Source organism: Microtus oregoni, unplaced genomic scaffold (assembly GCF_018167655.1).
Source record: "Microtus oregoni isolate MIOR12 unplaced genomic scaffold, Mior012 000121F_ref0000216, whole genome shotgun sequence".
NCBI lineage: Eukaryota > Metazoa > Chordata > Mammalia > Rodentia > Cricetidae > Microtus > Microtus oregoni.
In genome coordinates, this window is record NW_024544753.1 from 1,370,106 (window position 1) to 1,391,529 (window position 21,424).

The 21,424-nt window shown below is 39.1% G+C and overlaps 1 protein-coding gene across 1 annotated transcript; it reads right to left on the bottom strand.

Annotated features, from left to right (window-relative positions):
- Nucleotides 1-616: 616 nt before the first annotated feature.
- Nucleotides 617-1,921, bottom strand: LOC121444383 (protein S-Myc-like). The gene has a single exon (XM_041646199.1). The coding sequence runs from the start codon at nt 1,919-1,921 to the stop codon at nt 617-619; it is 1,305 nt and encodes a 434-aa protein (XP_041502133.1).
- Nucleotides 1,922-21,424: the final 19,503 nt, after the last annotated feature.

The window sequence follows — 21,424 nt, forward strand, 5'->3', positions numbered from 1 at the left end:
ATTCGAAAAAGTGATAAAGTCTTATCTCCTAAAAACCTTCACTCTTCATTTTCATATGTAAACATAAATATCAAATTTAGTTACGTATCAGCATCATACTAAAATACACCACAGACAGTGTAAGAATTAGTACAGTACGTAACAGAGATTGACAATATATCTGTATACAAAACATGCTCCTCAAACATTGAGGTGTTATTACGATACTAGGGTGTGAACTTCCAGTGTAATACTGACCTCTTGGTGGACGAGTCGATGGAATTTACAGAAATATTCCCCCAGGGACATCCAAAGAGAATGCCCTTTCTGTGGCATCTATTGGAATGTAATGACTCCTGTAAAAGAAGTGACTCTGGAAACTTGGAGTAAACATGACTTCAACAGCCTTCCAAGGTTCCCAACTATCCTGAACCTTCATGACCATCACTGAGGTTGAAGGAAAGAAAGAAGTCACCTAGCATCCTATTCCTAGACTTTCCAAGGCCCCACTAGAACTCCATGGCTTGCCCCTATCCAGCTCCAAACTTGACAAGGGACCAATATGAAGGTAAACCAACATTCTTTTTTTTCAAGTCAACATGTGCAAAGTAGCAGTAACTGTCCATTTCAGAAACATTTAGTATGTCTCAGGGTATTTGATTTTTCTCAGCAACTGCTGTTGTCTTGCGCACAGTCTCTCCCTTTCCATCAGGAGCTTGCACTCATGAGCCTGCAGGGTGCGAATGTACTCGGTGGCCTTTTTCAGAATGACCACTTTGGCTGCCTTCTCATTGTACACCAGCTCAGGCACAAGGTCCCTGAGGATCAGGAAGCTGGAGCGCATACTGTCACGGCGTTGGCGCTCCATCATATTGTGGTTGAGGCGACGCTCAATGTCCTGCAACTCTGAGTTGCGGGGAGCCAGTCTTGTAGGCTTCAGTGGGAGGATGCACTTGAGGGGCCATAGTGAAGCCTGGCTCTTGAGCTTCTTGTGCGGCGGCGCGTCCTCGCTGTGCACATAGGGCAACGGTGGCGCAGCGTAGTTGTGCTGCTCATGAATGAGGACTCTGCGCTTGAGGATCAACTCGCTGGACTGCGCGCGCCCGGGGCCCAGAGCTGCGTTCCCAGGACGCGCCGCGGTGGGGAGCCTGGAGACAGTCTTGGAGGACTGGGTTTCCTCCACCGTGACCACATCGATTTCCTCTTCATCTTCTTTCTCAGTACCTGAGTTGCTCAGGATGTTCTCTCTGGGGGTGCTGGAGGCCTGGTGGTTACCACGGCTGACTGCAGTGCCGGCAGTGCCAACATTGGCGGGGATGGCCGGTACCGGCACCCACTGGCGCTTGTTCGCTGGGAAGAAGACCACAGCGGGGTCCATGCACTCTGAGTCCAGGTGGGCGAGCTCTGTGAGCCAGGCGGCTTTCCCACGCCCCACACTTGCTGTTCCGCTGCGCGCGTGGCCCGCAGAGCTGGCTGCAGCAGTCGCTCTAGGGGCCGAGGTGCTGCGGCCGGCGGGCAGGGACCCAGAGCCATTTGGCAGCTTCTTGCTTACCGCACTCTCCAGCTTCCCCCGGGTGGAGAAACCACTCCACATGCAGTCCTGAAGGATGACCGGGTTGTTGCTGAGGCCACAGAGTCCTCCCAGGCCAAAAACATCCTCCTCGGCTGGGTTACCCCATAGGTCGGCCTCAGGCAGCAGCATCTCGGTAGCCCAGTTCACCGGCTCCTGGCTGTGCTCCGCTAAAGCGCGGCTGGGTGACAACCGAGGCGTAGGCAACAGTTCAAACTTCTTCCAGATGTCCTCCCCCGGAGGCGTGGAGTTGCGACCGCCAAAGTAGACGTCATCTTCTTCCGGATAGAAGCAGGGCTTCAGCGAGTCAAACTCCAGGTCCGAGTTCTTGCAGATCATCCCGGGCATGCTGGATGTAGTGCAGCTGAGCATCCGTTAGTCTCCAGCTGGCGACTAAACACTTCTTTCTTCTCAGCTCTTTTTAAATACAGGGGTGCTTCCGTCCCGTAGGGGGTCACACAGGGTGTGGGACTCAATCAACCTCTAACACTCTCCAGGACTACCGGAGGACCTAATCTGAGGCTTTTCTGTGCTGGAATCTCTGGTGGGCTTTAGGGACAGAGGGGTCCTCCTGGTGGCTGCAGTCTGATTGCCCTAAGGCTCTTTTGGCTGCAACCCAGTTCTAAGGAGCATCTTCCCAGGAGCGTCGTCTCCTGTGCCTTCCTCCTCCACCCTTCTTTGAATCCACCCACCAGGTCCAGACAGATGATTGTCACTTCATGTGAAACTTTCAAGGACAGAAGGGCACTGATGATGTCTTTCAAATTCCCAAAGAAAACAACTTTCCACCGAGATTAGTATACACAGCAAAATTACCCTCCAGAATAAAAGGAGAAATACGATCTCAGAGAAACATAAATTGTGGGAGGGCAGGACCACTAGATGACCATTAAGAAGGTGTTTAAGGAAACCTCTGCTCAGAAGAGGAAGAAACATAGGACTAGCATGACTGCTCCTGAACGAAAGTATCCCATTATAAGAGTAGACATGCAAATGAGAAAAGGAAAGGAATCAAACATTACCAGTACAACAAAGCATAAAACATAAAACTCAGAATATTTGAAACAAGAAGAATAAAATTATAGTTATTACCAGTTATTACAATGAGTATCATAATCTTAATTCTCCAACTAAAAGACACAGAGAATCTACTTGAGCTAAGACATTCTAAAAGTATGATGTTTACAAGAAAATAATATCTCTGCACAGAAACAGATTGAGAGAAAATATGGAAAATGATAATCCAAGCAAATGTAATCAAGCAGGAGTAGTCATAATAATAACCAGCAAAATAGACTTTAAGATACAAAAACATGTCACTATACACTGAACAACAGAAGAATTCATGAAGAAGATATAACTAAGGGTTGGGAAGTAGTAACATGCTTGCCTGGCATGGGCAAGGATCTGAATTTGGACTCCACACCATAAAAAGAAGATACAACCACTATAAATGTAGATGTTCCCAGTGCTGATATCCGTAATTTTATAAATCCACAACTAGTCATAAGGTCTCATTAAAATAATGGCAGGTAACTTAAATACCCCAATTCAAATACACCCATTGAAAATGATAGATCTTCAATGCCAAAAATTAGATAAGAAACATCAGAATCATACTAAATATAGTAAGATGACTTAGAGACCTCTATATAATATTTCATTCAACAGCTGCAGAATACACAGTTGATTATCAGCATTTTAACATACCCATGTATTTAGCCTCAGAGAAATTATTATTGAATTAAAATACAATAATTTATTGTGTTTTATATATATAATCTCAGTGGAATTAAAACAGAAGTCAATAGCAATAGAAACTGAATAATCTATTCATACATGCTGTGGTTAGACAACATAGTAGTTCATGACTGGTGAATTATTGAAGAAGTCAAGGTAGAAATTATAAAATTCTTCTAATCAAATGAAAGAGTCTATATTAGTCAAATAGAGAAATTTTAAATAAATACTTGAAATGCATCCCAAAGACTTATAAGTCCCAAACCAAATTCCATATCAGTACAAAAGGAATAACAAATAGTACAGAAAAATAAATGGAATAGAAACAAAAAACAGCAAAAAGATTAATTTAAAGGTGGTTATTATAAAAAGGATAAGGAGAACCATTATATTAAGTTTATCAAAAGAAAGGGAGAAAAATGACAAATAAGTAAAACTAGTTTTAAAAACTAATTAGAAATCCAGAAACTCATTACGGATTATTTTGTTGAACTACATGTAAATATATTGGAAAATATATAGGTGGACATATATGCTATAAAACTGAACCAAAAGCATAACTAATCAATCAGTACCAAGTAGCGATATTGAAGCTGTAGCAAGAAGTTTTCCAACAAAGAAAAAAGATAAGACTGGATAGATTCCCTGCTGCTCTTTAAAGAATGAATAATACCAATGTTCCTTAAAAAGAATCTATAAAATAGGAAGAGAAGCAATTATATCAAAAGTCATTCTATGAAGCCAATATGTCTGTGTTACTAAAACTTGGAAAAAATACAACTAAAAAGTAACTTGTTCCAATATCTCTTAGGAACATAAGTACATTATTACTCAACAAAAATACTTTTAAATAGAATTTAAAAGTACATTAAAAATATCAATCATCTTGATCAAATTGGTTTCAGTTCAAGAATGTGTGAATGGTTCAATATAAGTAGCTCACAAATAGATTCAAATGTTAAAAAAATAATACACGATTATATCAATAGGCATATGAAAATCCTTTCATTTAATTAAATATCCCTTTACAATAGAAGTCACAAATAAATTACAAAAAGCAGGATTGTATCTCTACATAACAGGGGCATTATGTAACAAATCCATAAGCCAGCATACATACTGAACAGTGTACAACTGAAATGTTAAAATTCACACATATGCAACAAGGCTCCGCATAGACAAAACAATGCAATGGTACTAAAGAGAGGACACAGAAATAAATATACTTTTGGCAAACTGATTCTCAATAAATGTAGCAAAAACAGCCCTTGGAGAAAGGACATTCTTTTTTAACACAGTGTGCTGGGAACACAAGTTATCTGCATGTACATGAGAGAATCAAGGCTCTTGTGCCTCCTTTTGTACAAATTCTGTTCCAAATTAATTTGATTTTAAATTTAAGATCCAAAACCTTAAAAGTTCATAAAAACATAAGGAAGATATCCCAACAAAGATGCCCAGGTAATGACTTCCCAAATAGAATGTCAATAGTTCAGGATTAAAGCAAGAGTTGACAAATAAGATTATAACAAAGTAAACATTTCTGCAAAGAAAAGGTACCAACAGAGCTAGAAGATGATTAATGCTAATTGTCAGCTTCATAGAATTGAGAGTCACCTGTGCACCTCTGGGCATGCCTGTGAAGGTTCGATTTAAAAAAAAAAACACAGTATTTTTTAAAAAATAATGTATTCTTTGAGAATTTCATGAATGTATACAATGTATTCAATTATATTTACTTTCCACTCATCTCCTCCCCTCAAACTCTTCCTAGATCTTCCTCTACATCACTCTCCCTATTTTATGTCCTTATCTTTTTAAGTAACTCACAGAGTCCAGTTTGTGCTGCCCATAGACACCCACTGAAGCATACTCAACCTATCAAGGATGATATTCCTGAAGAAAACTTACCCTTCACTAGTACCCATCAATTGTCAGTAGCTCCTCAGTTAGTGGTGTAGTCTTCCATGCCCCTCCTGCATCTATGCTGCAGTGCTAACTGGACTGATGCTGTGCAGGTCTTGTGCTGTGATTCTGTCATGTCCAGAAGACATGGTTTCACCTGTCTTCCCCAGCCTCTGGCTCTCACAGTCTTCGTGTGCTGTCTTTCTCAAAGTTTTCTGAACTTTGGAAGGAGGCGTGCGATACAGATGTTCTAATCCAAGCACACCCTAGACACTTGTTCTCTGCACAGGTGATGCAGAAAACACACCCAATGGCAGTGAGAACACTTCTTGGGCAACAGTATTCTGGACTGGATAAGATCCCGAAAACTAGTTGAACACTAGCATGCATTCATTGCCCTCTCTTTCTTGCTTGCAGATGCATTGCAAATGCAAGCTCCTGAGGCCTCTATAACTTGCCCAGCATGAAGGACTATAGCATAAATTGTGACATAGAATAAATCCTTCTCCCTTAAGTTGCTTTTGTCAGAGTGCTTTTGTCAAAGCAACAAAAAAGAAACTGAAAAAAAGGGTAACCTCCAGAATGGGAGTATGTATTTGCTGCCTGTTCATTGGGCAGAGGGTTACTACCTAAAAGTTCAGCAAGCAGTGCTACAGATAAATTTACAACTGATCTTTTCAGTTTTTCTGATTTACCTTAAAACATATTATTATTTCAGGGTAGTGGTGGCGCACGTCCTTAATCCCAGCACTCAGGAGGCAGAGACAGGCGGGTCTCCGTGAGTTCAAGGCCAGCCTGATCTACAGAGTAAGTTTCAGGAAGCCAGGACTGTTATATAGCAAACTCTTGTCTTAGAAAATCCTTCCAAAATATATTATTAATAAGATTTTTCTGGGTCCCGAGAGACAGTTAGAGTGTTAAAGTGCATACTGCTCTTTCAAAGGAGAAGTTCAGTTCCCAATACCAGCATTGGACAGCTTACAATATTCTGTAACTGAAACTCCAGACCTCAAACCTCCTTTAGACAAGCACACATGCGGCCTACACAATTCTCTCTCTTTCTCTCTCTCTCTCTCTCTCTCTCTCTCTCTCTCTCTCTCTCTCACACACACACACACACACACACACACAAACAAACAAACACACATAAGTTAAAAGGAAAAGTAGAACTTTAAAATAAATCAGACTTTTCCATTGCAAGTAAAAAATTGGACTTGATGTTATTTTAAGAGGACACAAATTGGGTGGGTAGGGAAAAGAGAATGGATCAGAAAAGAGTTAGAAGAGGGGTGAATATGACCAAAATGCATTGTATGAAATTCTTAAAGAACTAATAAAATACTTTCATGTTGATAGTTAAAAAATAAGGCTATTTATGTTTAAATGTTGGCTAGATGATGAAATAAGGAAGAATGGAAATAATAGAAGAAAGAAAATTGATGATATGAAAGATTGATTGATTGAAGATACATAGATAGATAGATAGATAGATAGATAGATAGATAGATAGATAATGCAGAGGGAAATCCATTATAACGCCACCTCTGTTTCTAAAATCCAGAACCTGTATCACAAATTCATGAGGTGACCATTACGTGCGGTAGAAAGGGCAAGTGATTCTTTTCCTTTTGTCAGCCTTTTTAAATTAACACCACAAAACTTATTTCTGTTTAGTGCACATTTGTCCTAAATTCTGAATAATATGAGAACAGAATTATCATACAACTTGGGAGAAAGTTTGATATTCTCCACTGAATGAGTTAAAAAGGAACATAAAACTACAAAATATTAGTTTAAGTGTGGGTTCTCAGTTATAGTAAATACAACAATAAATATTTTACTGTTTTCTCTAATTTCCCAAGAAGCATTTCAGTACAAAAGTTTTTTTCATAACAGTTTTATTTCAAGAAAGGAAGGGCTACTTATAATAAACATTTTACTTTAAGTATAGGGAACAAATGAGTCTTAACATCAAACTCCTAATTCCTACTTAAAGTTATGAATTGAAGTGGATTAACTAATGTCAACTGCAAAACTAGTGTCTAAAACCTGTATTACATAAATTCTCAAAGAATCTATTATTTATCATCTTTCCTTTTCTTTATTCTATTATTTCCATTCTTTCTTCTTTCAATGTGTAGCCTCCACTTAAACATTAGCAATATCCTTATTCCTCTTACAATCAGTACAAAAGTATTTTTCTTAGTTCTTTGAGAATTTCATATTATCTTTGAGAAATCATGTCTTCTAGTGTCTTAAGTCTTATGACACATAGAATGTGTTCCATTTGTTTTTGTCAGAAAGAGTTGGGCCAGTCTGTGGGTCTTGTAGTATATTTTGTGAAACCATGTTTTTCTTTTGGAAGGGTCTATATAGCTCAGGCTGGTTTTGAAATCACTACCCTCCTAATCTACTTCTCAGGTACTGGGATTACAAGTTATACCACTACACCCAGCAAGACCATGGTTTTTTAGAACTACTAATCTTATACACATTCTGTCTTTTCTTTAGTCAGAGTCTCATGTAGCTCACACTAGCCTGGAATTTACTATGTAGCTGAGAATAATATTGATTTCTGATCTTTCTGTCTTCACTTCAGGTTTTAGGTTACATTAGGTTTACTAAAAATCTGTTTAATTTTTTTTTTTAAATCATGGACTATAGGATGAGGTAAACAATGGTTACTATTCTCCTTGAGTTTTAGAATCATCTGCAAAAACCTCTATTATGTTTAATACCATTTGTAAGATATTGAATAACTCCCCTCATTAGATGAGTCTAGAGATAAAATGTGCTCTCATTTAACTGGTTTAGGTGATTTGTAGCTTTTACAATTTCACCTTTAATGGCAAGTTGTTAAAAACTTTTCTAAATCAATTTTCTAGTATCAGATTCTTAAATGAGAAGGACAAGAGATAAACTCTATAAAATTTAGCTGCCTCTCTTCCCAGAAAAATCAAAACCTCTCTTAAAATGCAGAAGCATGCTCTTTTTATTAGAATACAGGTTAGCAAGCTTTTTGTGTTTGGAATACAGAAGTAAACATTCCAGGCTTTGTGGACTATTTTGTCTCAATTGTAAATACTCAATTTTTGCCACTAAGGCGGGAAACATCCTTAAAGAGCATGCAAATAAAAATGAAAGAACAGCTAAAAGTTTACCCATAGGGCTTGGCAGCCCTGCCCTGGAACTAATGTAGTATTATGAGTCACCTTGAAGAAACTAATGTCTAGTCAGATATTATTATTTTCATGGAATATAGTCATTTAAATGTCTTTCTTTTTATTAATTTTTAAAATTACTTTTACATACCAACCTTAGTTCCCTCCCCCTCCTCTCCTTCTGTTCCCTCCCCGAACTTCCCATTCATCCCGTCATCCACTCTTCCTCTGTTCAGAAAGGGTCAGGCCTCCTATGGAAGTCAACAAAACATGGCTTATCAAGTTGAGGCAGGACCAAGCTCCTCCCCCTGCATCAAGGTCAGGCCAGGCATCCCAGCATGGGGAATAGGGTCCAAAAAGTGAGCTCATGCAACAGAAACAGGTCCTGATCCCACTGCCAGGGGCTCTGTAAAGAGACCAAGCTACACAACTGTCACCCACATGCAGAAGGCCTAGTTCAGTCACATGCAGGCTCCCTAACTGTTAGTCCAGAGTTCATGAGCTCCCACTAGCTCAGGTCAGCTATCTCTGTGGGCTCCCCTGCCATGATGTTGACACTCTTTTTTGCACAATCTATCTATCCTCCCTCTCCTCAACTTGAATTTCAGAGCTCAGTCTAGTGCTTGGCTGTGGATCTCTGCATCTGTCTCCTTCAGTTACTGGATGAAGCCTCTCTGGCGACAATTAGGGTAGTCATCAATCTGATTACAAGAGAAGGGTAGCTTAGGCACCCTCTCCACCAAGGCTAGGACTCTTAGCTGGGGTAATCCTTGTGGTTTCCTGAAGGTTTCCCTGATACCAGGTCTCTCTAAGCACCAAATGGCCCCTTCTATCAAGATATCTCTTCCATTACTCACCCTCTCTGTCCCACATGCTACTGGACCAACCCAGATCTCTCATGTCGTCATCCTTGTATCCCCTTCCCTCCGCAAAACACACCTCTGCCCCCAGGTTACCCAGAGGAATCTCATCCACCTCCCCTTCCCAGGGAATTTCTTGCAAATCTCCTAGTGTCCTCCTTGTTACCTAGCTTCTCAATGGGGTTGTGGATCATAGCCTGGCTATCCCCTGCTTTTCACCTAATAACCCCTTAACAGTGAGTCTTTGGAGGTTTGGGTTACCTCACTCAGGATGATTTTTTTTCTAGTTCCATCCACTTGCCTACAAATTTCATAATTTCATTGTTTTTTACAGCTGATTAATATTTCATTGTGTAAATGTACCACATTTTCTTTGTCCATTCATTGGTTGAGGGGCATCTAGGCTGTTTCCAGTTTCTGGCTATTACAAGTAATGCTGCTATGAACATATGTGAACAAGTGTCCTTGTGGTATGATTGAGCATCCTTTGGTTATATGCCCAAGAACAGTATAGCTGGGTCTTGTGATAAATTGATTCCCAGTTTTCTGAGAAACTATCATACTGATTTCCAAAGTGGCTGTACAAGTATGCACTTGCACCAGGAATAAAGGAGTGTTCCCTTTACCCCACATCCTTTCCAACATAGGCTGTTATTAGAATTTTTGATCTTAGCCCTTTTGACAGTTGTAAGATTAATGTAGGTTTAAAGAATGCCTATCCATCTGAAATACACATCTCTGTATATCTAGAAAATCTAACATGACTACAAGTTTGACTATTATAGATAATTATTATTAACCTATATTTCTTAATTATACGTTACATTTTTAAATAAGCAGCACAAACACAATACCTTAATCAAGAGCAGAAATATACACATAACAAAACTGACCTTAAATTTGTACCAATAAACCAAGATCCATACCAATCTCAGAGTTTTTTGATTTGCATTTCCATGATAACTACAGATGTTGGACAATTCTTTAAGTGTTTCTCAGCCATTTGAGATTCTTCTATTGAGAATTCTCCGTTTAAATCTGTACCCCGTTTTAAAATTGGATTTTGGGTATTTTCATGTCTGGTTTCTTGAGTTCTTTATATATTTTGGAGATTGGCCTTCTGTCAGATGTAGGGTTGGTGAAGATCTTTTCCCACTCTGTAGGCTGCTGTTTTATCTGATTTTTTTTATTTATTTTTTATTGAGAAAGGGAGAAAAAAAAACAAGTTTCCACCTCCTCCCAGCCTCCCATTTCCTGCCCCCTCCTCCCACCCTTCTCCCCCTCCTCCCACCCTTCTCCCCCTCCCCCCACTCCTTTCCCCCTCTCTCTCCAGTCCAAAGAGCAGTCAGGGTTTTCTGCCCTGTGTTAAGTCCTAGGTCCTCCCCCCTCCGTCCATATCTAGGAAGGTGAACATCCAAACTGGCTAGGCTCCCACCAAGCCAGCACATTAAGCAGGATCAAAACCCCGTGCCATTGTCCTTTATCTTATTGACAGTGTCCTTTTCCTTACAGCTTTTCAGTTTCAGGCGCTCCCATTTATTTGCTGTCAATTTCAGTGTCTGTGCTACTGGTGTTATATTCAGGAAGTGGTCTCCTGTGCCAATGCATTCAAGGCTACTTCCCACTTTTCATCTTTCGGGTTCAGTGTAATTGGATTTATGTTGAGGTCTTTGATCCACTTGGACTTGAATTTTGTGCAGGGTGATAGATATGGATCAATTTGCAGTCCCCATCATTTAAATTTTTTAACTTAAAATCAAAAAAGGAAGAGAAATAAATGTTTCCCAAATACAGTATTCCCCTCACATTATTAAGATACCTTCCTTAGGCCCTATGATAGTAAAATCTTCACTAAAACGCATGTCTTTCCACATGCACTGTTATGGGAGTATTCTCCTAATTTCACAGGAAATCAATGAGCTTTTGCTATACTAGGAAGCAAGCAAGCAAACAAACAAACAAAATCCCCTATTTATCAATGACAATGTTACATGCCAGGCAGGCGGTGGCAACATAGGCCTTTAATCCCAGCACTCAGGAGACTCTGACTCAGGTGGATCTCTGAGTTTGAGACCAGCCTGGTCTACAAGAGCTAGTTCCAGGACAGGAACCAAAACTACAGAGAAACCTTTTCTCAAAAAACAACAAAAAAAAAGTTATATGCATAGTGAGCATAAACCTTAGACATTAACCCTGAAGTCATTTTTCTTTATCATTATTTTGTTTGTTCTGAGGACATCCGATTTCCTTTGCAATTATAAAATTTTACCCAAAGTCAACAATTAAATAGATACTATACATGTTAAATAAGTATCAGTTTCATTTACAAGCTCTTTTGAGAGGGAATTCCCACTGTGGTTGTAATAGAGAATAAACATTAATATATTAATTGTTTTTGTTACTATTGTGGTAAAAATAGCAGGGAATCTACCTTTTACGCAAATTTCAGAGTAAAATATAAAATTGATAACTATTGGCCCAAAATTATACCAAAGACCTGTAGAACTTATTCGACCTGTATAACAGAAGTTCTACCATCTTCAGAAACAATTTCCATTTAGCCCTCCCCTCAGACAATAGGAACAGCTTTTCTAATCTTTGCTCTTCTAAGTCAGAATACTTAAATCATGCAGCAATTTTACCAAAGTAACAGGCTTATTTTATTTAACACGATGTCCTCAAAATGTGCCTGCTTTCTTACATGAGAAAAAGACCAAGTACGAGAAAGGGCAAATATCTAGGATGCTGATCAGAGAACACCATGAATAAGGACAAAATGAATCCTCTAGGTCACTTAATTGAGGCAATTTTGACCAACCTCTTACAGTAGTTTCAAGGCGTAAGTGGAAACTTATAGAAGGGAGTTTTTCTCTTCTAAAAGAGAAAAAATCTGTCAAGATTTAGACATGGAGCTGGTGAGACAGCTTAGTGAGTATAGGCCTGACAACCCGTGTTCCATTCTTCAACCCCACAAGTTAGCCGGAGAGTTCTCTTCTGATCTCTATGTGCCCACCTGAACACACATGTGCACATGCACAAGCCCACACACACCAAATAAAAATAATTTAATTAAAAAATTGAAAAGGCATCACTGTAGGCAACAGCTTTGTAAGTAATATTCTAATAATTTAGGCAATAACAGCAAGAGTGAACAAATGATACTTCATCCAAAGAAAAAATCTGTACAACAAAGGAAATCATAATCAAGTAGGATAGCATTAGAATTGAAGAAATATTTTGTCAACTATTCATGTACCAAAGAATAAACTTCTGCCATGATACTCTCTTCCACCACAGCCAAAAAGAGACAGTCCACAAACATGACCACAAGCCTATGAAGCTGTAAGGCTTTTCCTCCTTTTCAATTAATTTTTTAGATATTAGTCCCAATCACAATTTTACAATTTATTACAGAAAAAAAATCACTTGAAAAAAATAAAATATCTATTCATCATAAGTAACACATCCTATGAATATAGATGAAAATAATGTCAATAATATACTGGTATATCAAATATAACAATTCATTAAACATAATTATGTAACATTGTCATGTACCATTTATCCAGGTATAAAAGTTTGGTTTCAAATATTTTATGTATTTGTTTGTTTTGTGTTCTTTTTTTTAGACCAAGCTGGTCTCAAACTCACAGAGATCTGCCTGCCTTTTTCTGTCAAGGGCTGGGCTTAAAGGCATATGCTATCACAGCAAGACAAATGTTTTAATTAATGAGAGTCATTACATTTCATCATCAAGAAATCAAATAATTGTATCTGTAAAGAAGAACATATTTGACAAAATCTAGGAGGCATTAGTAATAGAATCTCACATTAAGCTAGAGATAAAAATCTTCCTCCTCAACTTGGTAAGCATATTTAAACATTCATGTATTTAACACCAAACCTAATGGTGAAATGTTCACATAAAGATGGGGAGAAAATCAAGGATGTCTATTCTTTTGTTGTTGTTCTTGTTTTCTCAATTTTTAAAATTTTATTTATTTTTATTGAGCTCTACATTTTTCTCTGCTCCCCACCCTGCCTCACCCCTCCCCACTTCATCCCTCCCCCAAGGTCCCCATGCTCCCAATTTGATCAGGAGATCTTGTCTTTTTTCTACTTCCCATGTAGATTATGTCTCTCTTAGTGTCGTCAGAGTTGTCTAAGTTCTCTGGAATTGTGATTTGTAGGTTGATTTTCTGTGCTTTATATTTAAAACCACTTATGAGTGAGTACATGTAATACTTGTCTTTCTGTGTCTAGGTTACCTCACTCAAAGTGATGTTTTCTAGCTCCATCCATTTTCCTGCAAAATTCAAGATGTTGTAATTTTTTTCTGCTGTGTAGTACTCCATTGTATAAATGTACCACATTTTCCTTATCCATTCTTTGGTCGAGGGGCATTTAGGTTGCTTCCAAGTTCCGTCTATGACAAACAAACCTGCTGTGAACATAGTTGAGCACATGTCCTGGTGGCATGATTGAGCATCCTTTGGATATATACCCAAAAGTGGTATTACTGGGTCTTGAGGAAGGTTGTTTTCTAATTTTCTGAGAAATCACCACACTGACATCCAAAGGGACTATACCATCTTGCATTCCTACCAGCAATGCAGAAGTGTTCCCTTTTCCCCACAACCTCTACAGCATAAGTTGTCATCAGTGTTTTTGATCTTGGCCATTCTTACAGGTGTAAGACTAAATCTCAGAGTTGTTTTGATTTGCAACTCTGATGGCTAAGAATGTTGAACATTAAGTGTCTTTCAGCCATTTTAGATTCCTCTGTTGAGAGTTCTCTGTTTAAGTCTGTACTCCATTTTTTATTGGATTATTTGTTCTTTTGACGACCAGTTTCTTGAGTTATTTGTATATTTTGGAGATCAGACCTCTGTCTGATGTGGGGTTAGTGAAGACCTTTTCCTATTCTGTAGGCTGCCGTTTTGTCTTGTTGACTGTGTCCTTTTCTGTGCCATTCTTGGGGTAGTGGTCCTGGGTTCTGTGGAAAGGTAGGCTGAGCAAGCCAGAAAAAGAAAGCCAGTTAGCAGTACCCCTCCATAACTTCTGTATCAGCTCCTTCCTTCAGTTTCCTGCCCTATTTTGAGTTCCTGCCCTGACTTCCCTCAGTGATGAACAACAATGCTGAAGTGTAATCCAAATAAACCCTTTCCTCTTAACTTGCTTTTTGGTCATGGTGTTTCACTTTGAAATGAAAACCCTAATTAAGCCAGTGCCCATCCCCAAGTGATACATCTACAAAACAACGCCTACACAAAAGGCTAGGGGAACACTTCAGAGCAAAGATTTTAAGATCCAGAGGACCAAGACCTCTGCTGAAAGAAAGTGTCTTCTATATATGACAGGAAAACTGCATCCATGAAATCTCAACAACATTGCTATCTAAACAAGAATTGAATGACAACATTAATTGGCATGCCAATATGGATGAAGGAGCTCGCACAAGGCCCCACCCCCGGAGGCTGGATATGATACCAGAGGAATAAAGTCAGGTGGACACAGTGGGTTATGCTGGTGTGCAGGATTTAAGTCTTGACCCAGGCTTAGAGGTTGGGTATGGCACAGCTGGGGCTCTTAGGAACTTGGCCAGGACACTGGATATGGGATTTAGGCTAAATTTGAGGACTGTGGTAGAGGAGCATGATAAGGTTAATCAGATGGATTCAATATGCTAGGACGGGAACACAGCATGTGTGGGCCAGGCAGATGGATCTGGTACAAGCAACAAAGAAGCTATCTCTGTGCGTGTGTTGTTGTTGTTGTTGTTGAGAAAGTAGGTAAATTACTTGTGTCTACCTCAAGGGCAGGCTAGAGGTCCCTCTGTGGGTAGGTGGGGGGGGGTCTGTATTCTGACTAGTACCAAAGGGAAGAAAATGGGCCCAGAGGAGGAGGTCATAATCACTGGCAACCAGAGGTGGGGGACTGTGTTAGGAAGCATGCCAGAACTTTTTATTCCTATTGAATTCTAAATTTTCATCTATTGATCAGCTTCCTACAATTCTTTCTATACTGGACTTCTGTTGCTACCGTTCTGCTCTCAGCAACAATGAGCTCAACTTCATGCAGTCTCCATTTGAGTGAAGCACTTACCTTTCTGTGCTTGTTTCATTTCACTTAAAATAATGACTTCCTATTCATAGTGTTACAAATGGATTCCATTTAGTTTTATGATTGAACAGTGTTCTGCTGTGTATGTACCACATTTCTTTGGTCTATTTCTCAGTTAATAGAAACTTAGATATTTCTGTTTCCTACACATTGTAAATAATGAGAAAGTAAACATGGGAGCAAAGGTATTGCTTCTGTATGTGTCTTCCTTTGGGTTTATAATAGTAAGCATTTCTCAGAAAATTTTGGCCATTTTCTTGCATTGTTTTTGAAAAACTGACCTTATTAATTTTAATCTAATCTTTTTTCTTGTGAATTTGGGGAGCTCCCCATATATTCTTACTACCAAGCCGTTGCAAATATCTGCTCTCACTATGCATGTTGTTTCTTTTGAATTTTTTTGTCTTTTATTTAATTTTTTGTTATTGTTGTTGTTTCTCTGGACAGCATTTCTCTGTGTAGCCCAGGCTGTCCTAGACCTCACTCTGTAGACCAGGGTTGCCTTGAGAAGTGCCTGGCTCTGCCTCCCAAGTGCTAGAATTAAAGTCATGTGTCACCACACCTGTCATTATATATATATAGTCTAATCACATAGCACATGCTGGTCTTGAGCACAGCACAGCCAGCCAGCCTCTAAAATATGGGTATATGGCCACAATCCTGGCTCATTTTTATCATTTTCATTTTCCTATAATTTTATAGGTTGTGTAATTTGTTCTCTTATGATACAGAGGAAGATTTAGTTTGATATAATTTCATTGTTTGTATTTCTTATGCTTTTGGGAAATCTGTCTAAAAACTATCTGCTTATTCATATGCCCTAAGGCATTTACATTTTATCCTAGGATTTATGTTCTTTAGTTATTTTCAGTCATTCACTGTTTTGAATTGATTTTTGTAATTAGTGAGCAATAGTAATCTAGTTGCATTCTTCTGACTACGGGCATCCAATTTTCTCTCACTGCTTATTAAAAATATCCTTTCTCAAGAAACCAGAAGCTATGAATTTGAGAGTAGGGGCAGGAGTAGACATATGAAAGGGGTTGGATAGAGAAAGAGAAAAGAGAAAATTATGTAATTACATTTTAATTTCAAAAAGAAAAAATAATGTTCTCTCTTGAATGCATGTTGTTGGTATCATCAAAATCAGTGATTCAAACAAATGAAGAAGCGTCATTCAGGACACAATTTCATCCCACTGTTTTGCCCTTCTGCTTTTCACTCTGACACATTTTTAATTACTGCAGTTTCATGGCATATTTTAAGAACAAAACGTATGAATACTACAGCCTTAATTTTCTTTCATGTTTCCTTTGGCTATTACAGGACAGTTCCTTAGAAATATAACTTTATTTTTCCTAGTTCTCTAGAAAAACAAGTTTTTCTAAGTAGCCAAAGTATGGGTATATGGCCACAATCCTGGCTCATTTTTATCATTTTCATTTTCCTATGATTTTATAGGTTGTGTAATTTGTTCTCTTATGATACAGAGGAAGATTTAGACATGGACTCACAATTCTACTGCTTCAGCTTTCTGAGGGTAGGGAGTACAGATACATGCTACCACAATAGAATGTATCATTGGTGTTTTGACAAGGATTGTACTTTATTGGTGAATAACTTTTTGTTGTAGGGAGATGCGGGCTGCGTTCCTGCCACCTAGCTCCCAGCCACTGGCTAGCTTATGCCCCAAAATATCAACACACAAACTGTATTCTTTTAAACACTGCTTGGCCCATTAGGTCTAGCCTCTTAATGGCTAATTCTCGCACCTGGACTAGCCCATTTCTAATAATGTGTGTAGCACCTCAAGGTGCAATTACTGGGAAGATTCTAGCCTACGTCCATCCTGGGTTGGAGCTTCATCGTGTCTGCCAGGGAGAGGGGAGCATGGCGTCTGTCTGAGGCATCTTACCTCACTTCCTCTTCCTCCCAGCATTCTGTTCTGTTTACTCCACCCACCTATGTTCTAACCTATGAGGACCAAGCAGTTTCTTTATTTTTTAACCAATGACCTTCCTCCATCAACTTTTAGTAGCATAGAGCCTTTATTAATTCATTTTAAATTTAATTTTGAGGAATTTCATACAGATACATAATATGTTTTGATCATATTCACCTCCTATTCATCTCCTCCAACTGCCCACAGACAGCCCTTACTTCAAACTTTGTTTTCTTTTTTTATTATTAAGAGTTATATATCACTGAGTCCAATTAGTTCCATATATGGTATGTTTGGGGCCACCCACTGTTCCATGAACAACTTACTAGTGACTATCCACCCAAAGAAAAACTGGCTCTCCCTCCTTCAGCAGCTGTCAGCTATAATAAATAGCTCTTTGGATAATGGTGGGTCCTCATGTGTCCCAACCCATTCCTGCAGGAATTTTCACTTTCTTGATCTAGTGCTGTTGTGAATTCATAAATGGAATGCCAATGCCACTTCTAAAAGATAGTATTTTACAGTACCCCTTACCATCCTCTGGCTCTTACAGTCTTTTTGGCCCCATTTTCATGATATTCCCCAATGTAGGGTAGTTGATACAAAGATAAGCACTCACAATCCCTTTCTCTCAACACTTTAACCACTTGAGAGTCTCTACATTAACCACTACCCATTGTAAAACAAGTTCTTCTGATGAAGGTTGACAGTACTACAAGTATATGAGTATAAACATAAATATTTCAAAAGCAGTATGAAAACATGACCACTTAGAAAAACAACAATACTAGGTCCCCACCCCCAAATGCTTATGACCTCCCCCTGATCTTTTGTCCATGCTTATAATACCAGGCATGTCTTCCTTCTTGTGGAGCAGACCTCAAATCCAATAAAGTTGTTGGTTGCCCCATGATATTCATACACAATTGCACTAGTGGAAAATTCTTTCCTAACAGGTCATTATTGTAGTATGCAGGGCTCAGTGCAGGGTCTAACCATTGATATTTTTTCTTCTCCAGTAGGCTGTACAACACCTCTGGCATTATGAATGTTTGTCAGGATGGAAGAAGTTTCCAACTCAGTCCAAGATTGATTTTTCTATGTTCTACCTGCCTAAGTATGTTATGTGTTCAGCAATAGGATCCCATCATCTAGTTGTGGTGGGCAACAAAGAGCACTGACAATAGCCTATGTTGTTTTGTGGGGTTTCAGGGCCTCTCTGGCCAATAACTCATAGAGATGTATCTTATACTGTGTTGGCACTTGTTTTTTAAAGACAAGGTCCCAGGTATCCCAAGCGGGTTTTGAATTCAATAAGTAGTTAAGAATGACCTCGAACTTCTCATCCTCCTGCCTCTACCTCCCAATTTGAGATTGCAGTTAAACACCACCACCCCCAGAATGTGCAGCAATGAAGGCTGAAGATAGGGCTTCATGAATGCTTCGCAAGCACTCTACCAAATGAGCTATGTATGTCTCTACCAGATCTATTAACAGTAGTAAATCTTTCACATTAAGAACATTGGAGCCGGGCGATGGTGGCGCACGCCTTTAATCCCAGCACTCGGGAGGCAGAGGTAGGCGGATCTCTGTGAGTTCGAGACCAGCCTGGTCTACAGAGCTAGTTCCAGGACAGGCTCCAAAGCCACAGAGAAACCCTGTTTCGAAAAACCAAAAAAAAAAAAAAGAACATTGGAGATCATTCCATTTTTGTACATTCTTCAGTTTCTTTCATCACACTATCATAAGATTCATCCTAGAGATCATTAACAGCTATGGCTAAATTTATTTCTAGGTATTTTATATATCTCTTGGTTATTAGTGTGATTTTTGTTCATGATGTCTTCATCATCAACATCATTTTCCTTTTATACTTCAAACGCTATTTATCTACTGTATTACTTTTCCATGTGATAAGGAAACTAGATTAAAGAATATTGTACCCAATTTTAGTATAACAAAAAGAAAAGAGGGTGCGGAAGACAGCATGAATGAAAGAGTTGCCCATATCACCCTTCTTTAATGTCTAAGCACCAAACTTGTGCAACGGAGAGAGAATTACATACATCATCTACTACCCTTGAATTCCAGCACTAGGTCAACCATGACAAAATCTGGTTTGGGGGTTGAGCTTCACTACTATAACCAAAGGGCCAGTAGCTATAGATTGACACACTGGAAATGTATTATGCAGGTGACAAAGAAATGATCCTATTACTCCTTAGTCAAACTTGGGAAGCAGAAATAAAGCTAGCACTAGACCTCACAATGTCACGCAGTGTCAGAGTGAATATGATTACAACCACCACTGAGCAGAAAAACAGAGGACTCATATTTGGTCCAGAACACTAAGATACAGCCTGTAGATCTGTCCTAATATCAGGTAGATTCCTGCACAGTAATGGGGAAAACTAGAATTTCAATATACTTCACTGTCAGCTTTGCAGTGAACTTTCTGCAGTTTTCCCTCCTGAAGCTGTAAGTTGCTTCAATTATGAAACTTGGGGATGACTCAGCTTGCCATTAGCGCTGCTGACAAGTTCCCACTGTGATGGATAGTATTACCAACTTGGCAGAATCTAGAATCACCTGTTAGATAAGCTTCTGGTCATACTTACAAGGATTTTTTTATTACATGAATTGATGTGGAAAGACCCATCTTACCTATGGATATGACTTTTTTTCTGACCAGAGGATATTAGACTATATAAAATAGAGAAAGCAAGTAAAGTGTGAGCAAGCATTCATTGTTCTCTGTTTCTTGATTATGAATGCAGTATGATCTGTTGTTTCGAGTTTCTGCTGTTTTGACTTCCCTGTATTGATGGAATGCTACCCCTAACTGTGAGCAAGAATAAACACTTTCTCCCTCAAGTTGCATTTGTCAGTGTATTTTATCATAAAAACAGAAAAAGAAAGCAAGACAGAAGTTGGTAGCACAAATGGGGTCGTCTCTGCACTAAAATGGATCATGTGGTTCTTCAGACTTTAGGAATGGTTTTTGGCAGCAATGTGGAAGACTTAGGATGTTTGGATTAGAAAACCTTTTGAATTCTGTCAGTACAATTCAGTGGATTATTCTGGCTGAGAGACTGGAAGACAAGGACACCAAGAGAAATGTAGATCTTGGGGGCCCAGTTAATGTAGTTTCATGGGGAAGGAATAAGAAGTCTATCATAAACGTGGCTAGAGGTAATTCATGTGACATTCTAACATATAATTCACCTGTATTCTGACCATGCCCTGAGAATTTCAATGACATCAAATTTAAAGATGTTAGACTAATTTATTTTTTTAGGGGAATATTCAAGACAGGAGAACATTCAAGTTGGTACTGAGAAATCAGCTCTAGCTATTAGAGAAATCAGCATCACTGACAAGAAACCTCTTGTATTATGCTTTAACTATAGGAAAGATGTCCTGCAGGCAAACCCCCATCCCTTAGAGGTTCCATTTGGTTAAAACAGAGATTAATTTAAAGGCAAAGGGCCTAAGCTGAAGCATTCCTCCTGCTCCTTAAAAGCAACTGCATAGAAAAGTGTCCCCCTATGTCAGTACATAGATGCTGATATAGCTGGGGGCCCATGGGGCAGGCTGTATTTCATGCTGCAAGTACAACTTAGCAGTATTGTGAACATGGCACTGGTTTCGGAGACATGAGGGGTACAAGATTGAGGGGTGTCATAGAATGTTTCTCCACAGTTTCAAAGACTGACTGAAGTCAAGCACTGTGCAGCATGGTTGGACTCTGTAGGAAGGTGTTGAGAAGTCACTGCATGAAATTGTGAGGGTAACCCTGAGCTGCAGTGGAGACCTCAGGAAGTTGGAGATATCAGGATGATTTCTCCTGAGGAAACCGGCAGGAATGAACTGTAATCAGCATATAAGAGAATGTATGTATGTTTAAGGAAGCCAAGGTGGAGAGGTGCAGCCACCTAAGTCTTCTGGAGCCACAGCTGATTTCATCATGAGTCCCAGACTCAGGATATATAGATACAGGGTATGTTATTTCCCATGCTAAACATTGGGCAGATGACTCTTTGCTAACTCTGATTCTTTTCTTTAGGAATAAGAATGGATAAGATCAAAAAAACACCAATGATAGTTTATGCTGGAGAGGATTTGAGTAAGGGGAACACTCCAT

Excerpts from the sequence above, each read along its gene's own strand:
- LOC121444383 (XM_041646199.1), bottom strand. The coding sequence starts at position 1,921 with ATGCTCAGCTGCACTACATCCAGCATGCCCGGGATGATCTGCAAGAAC.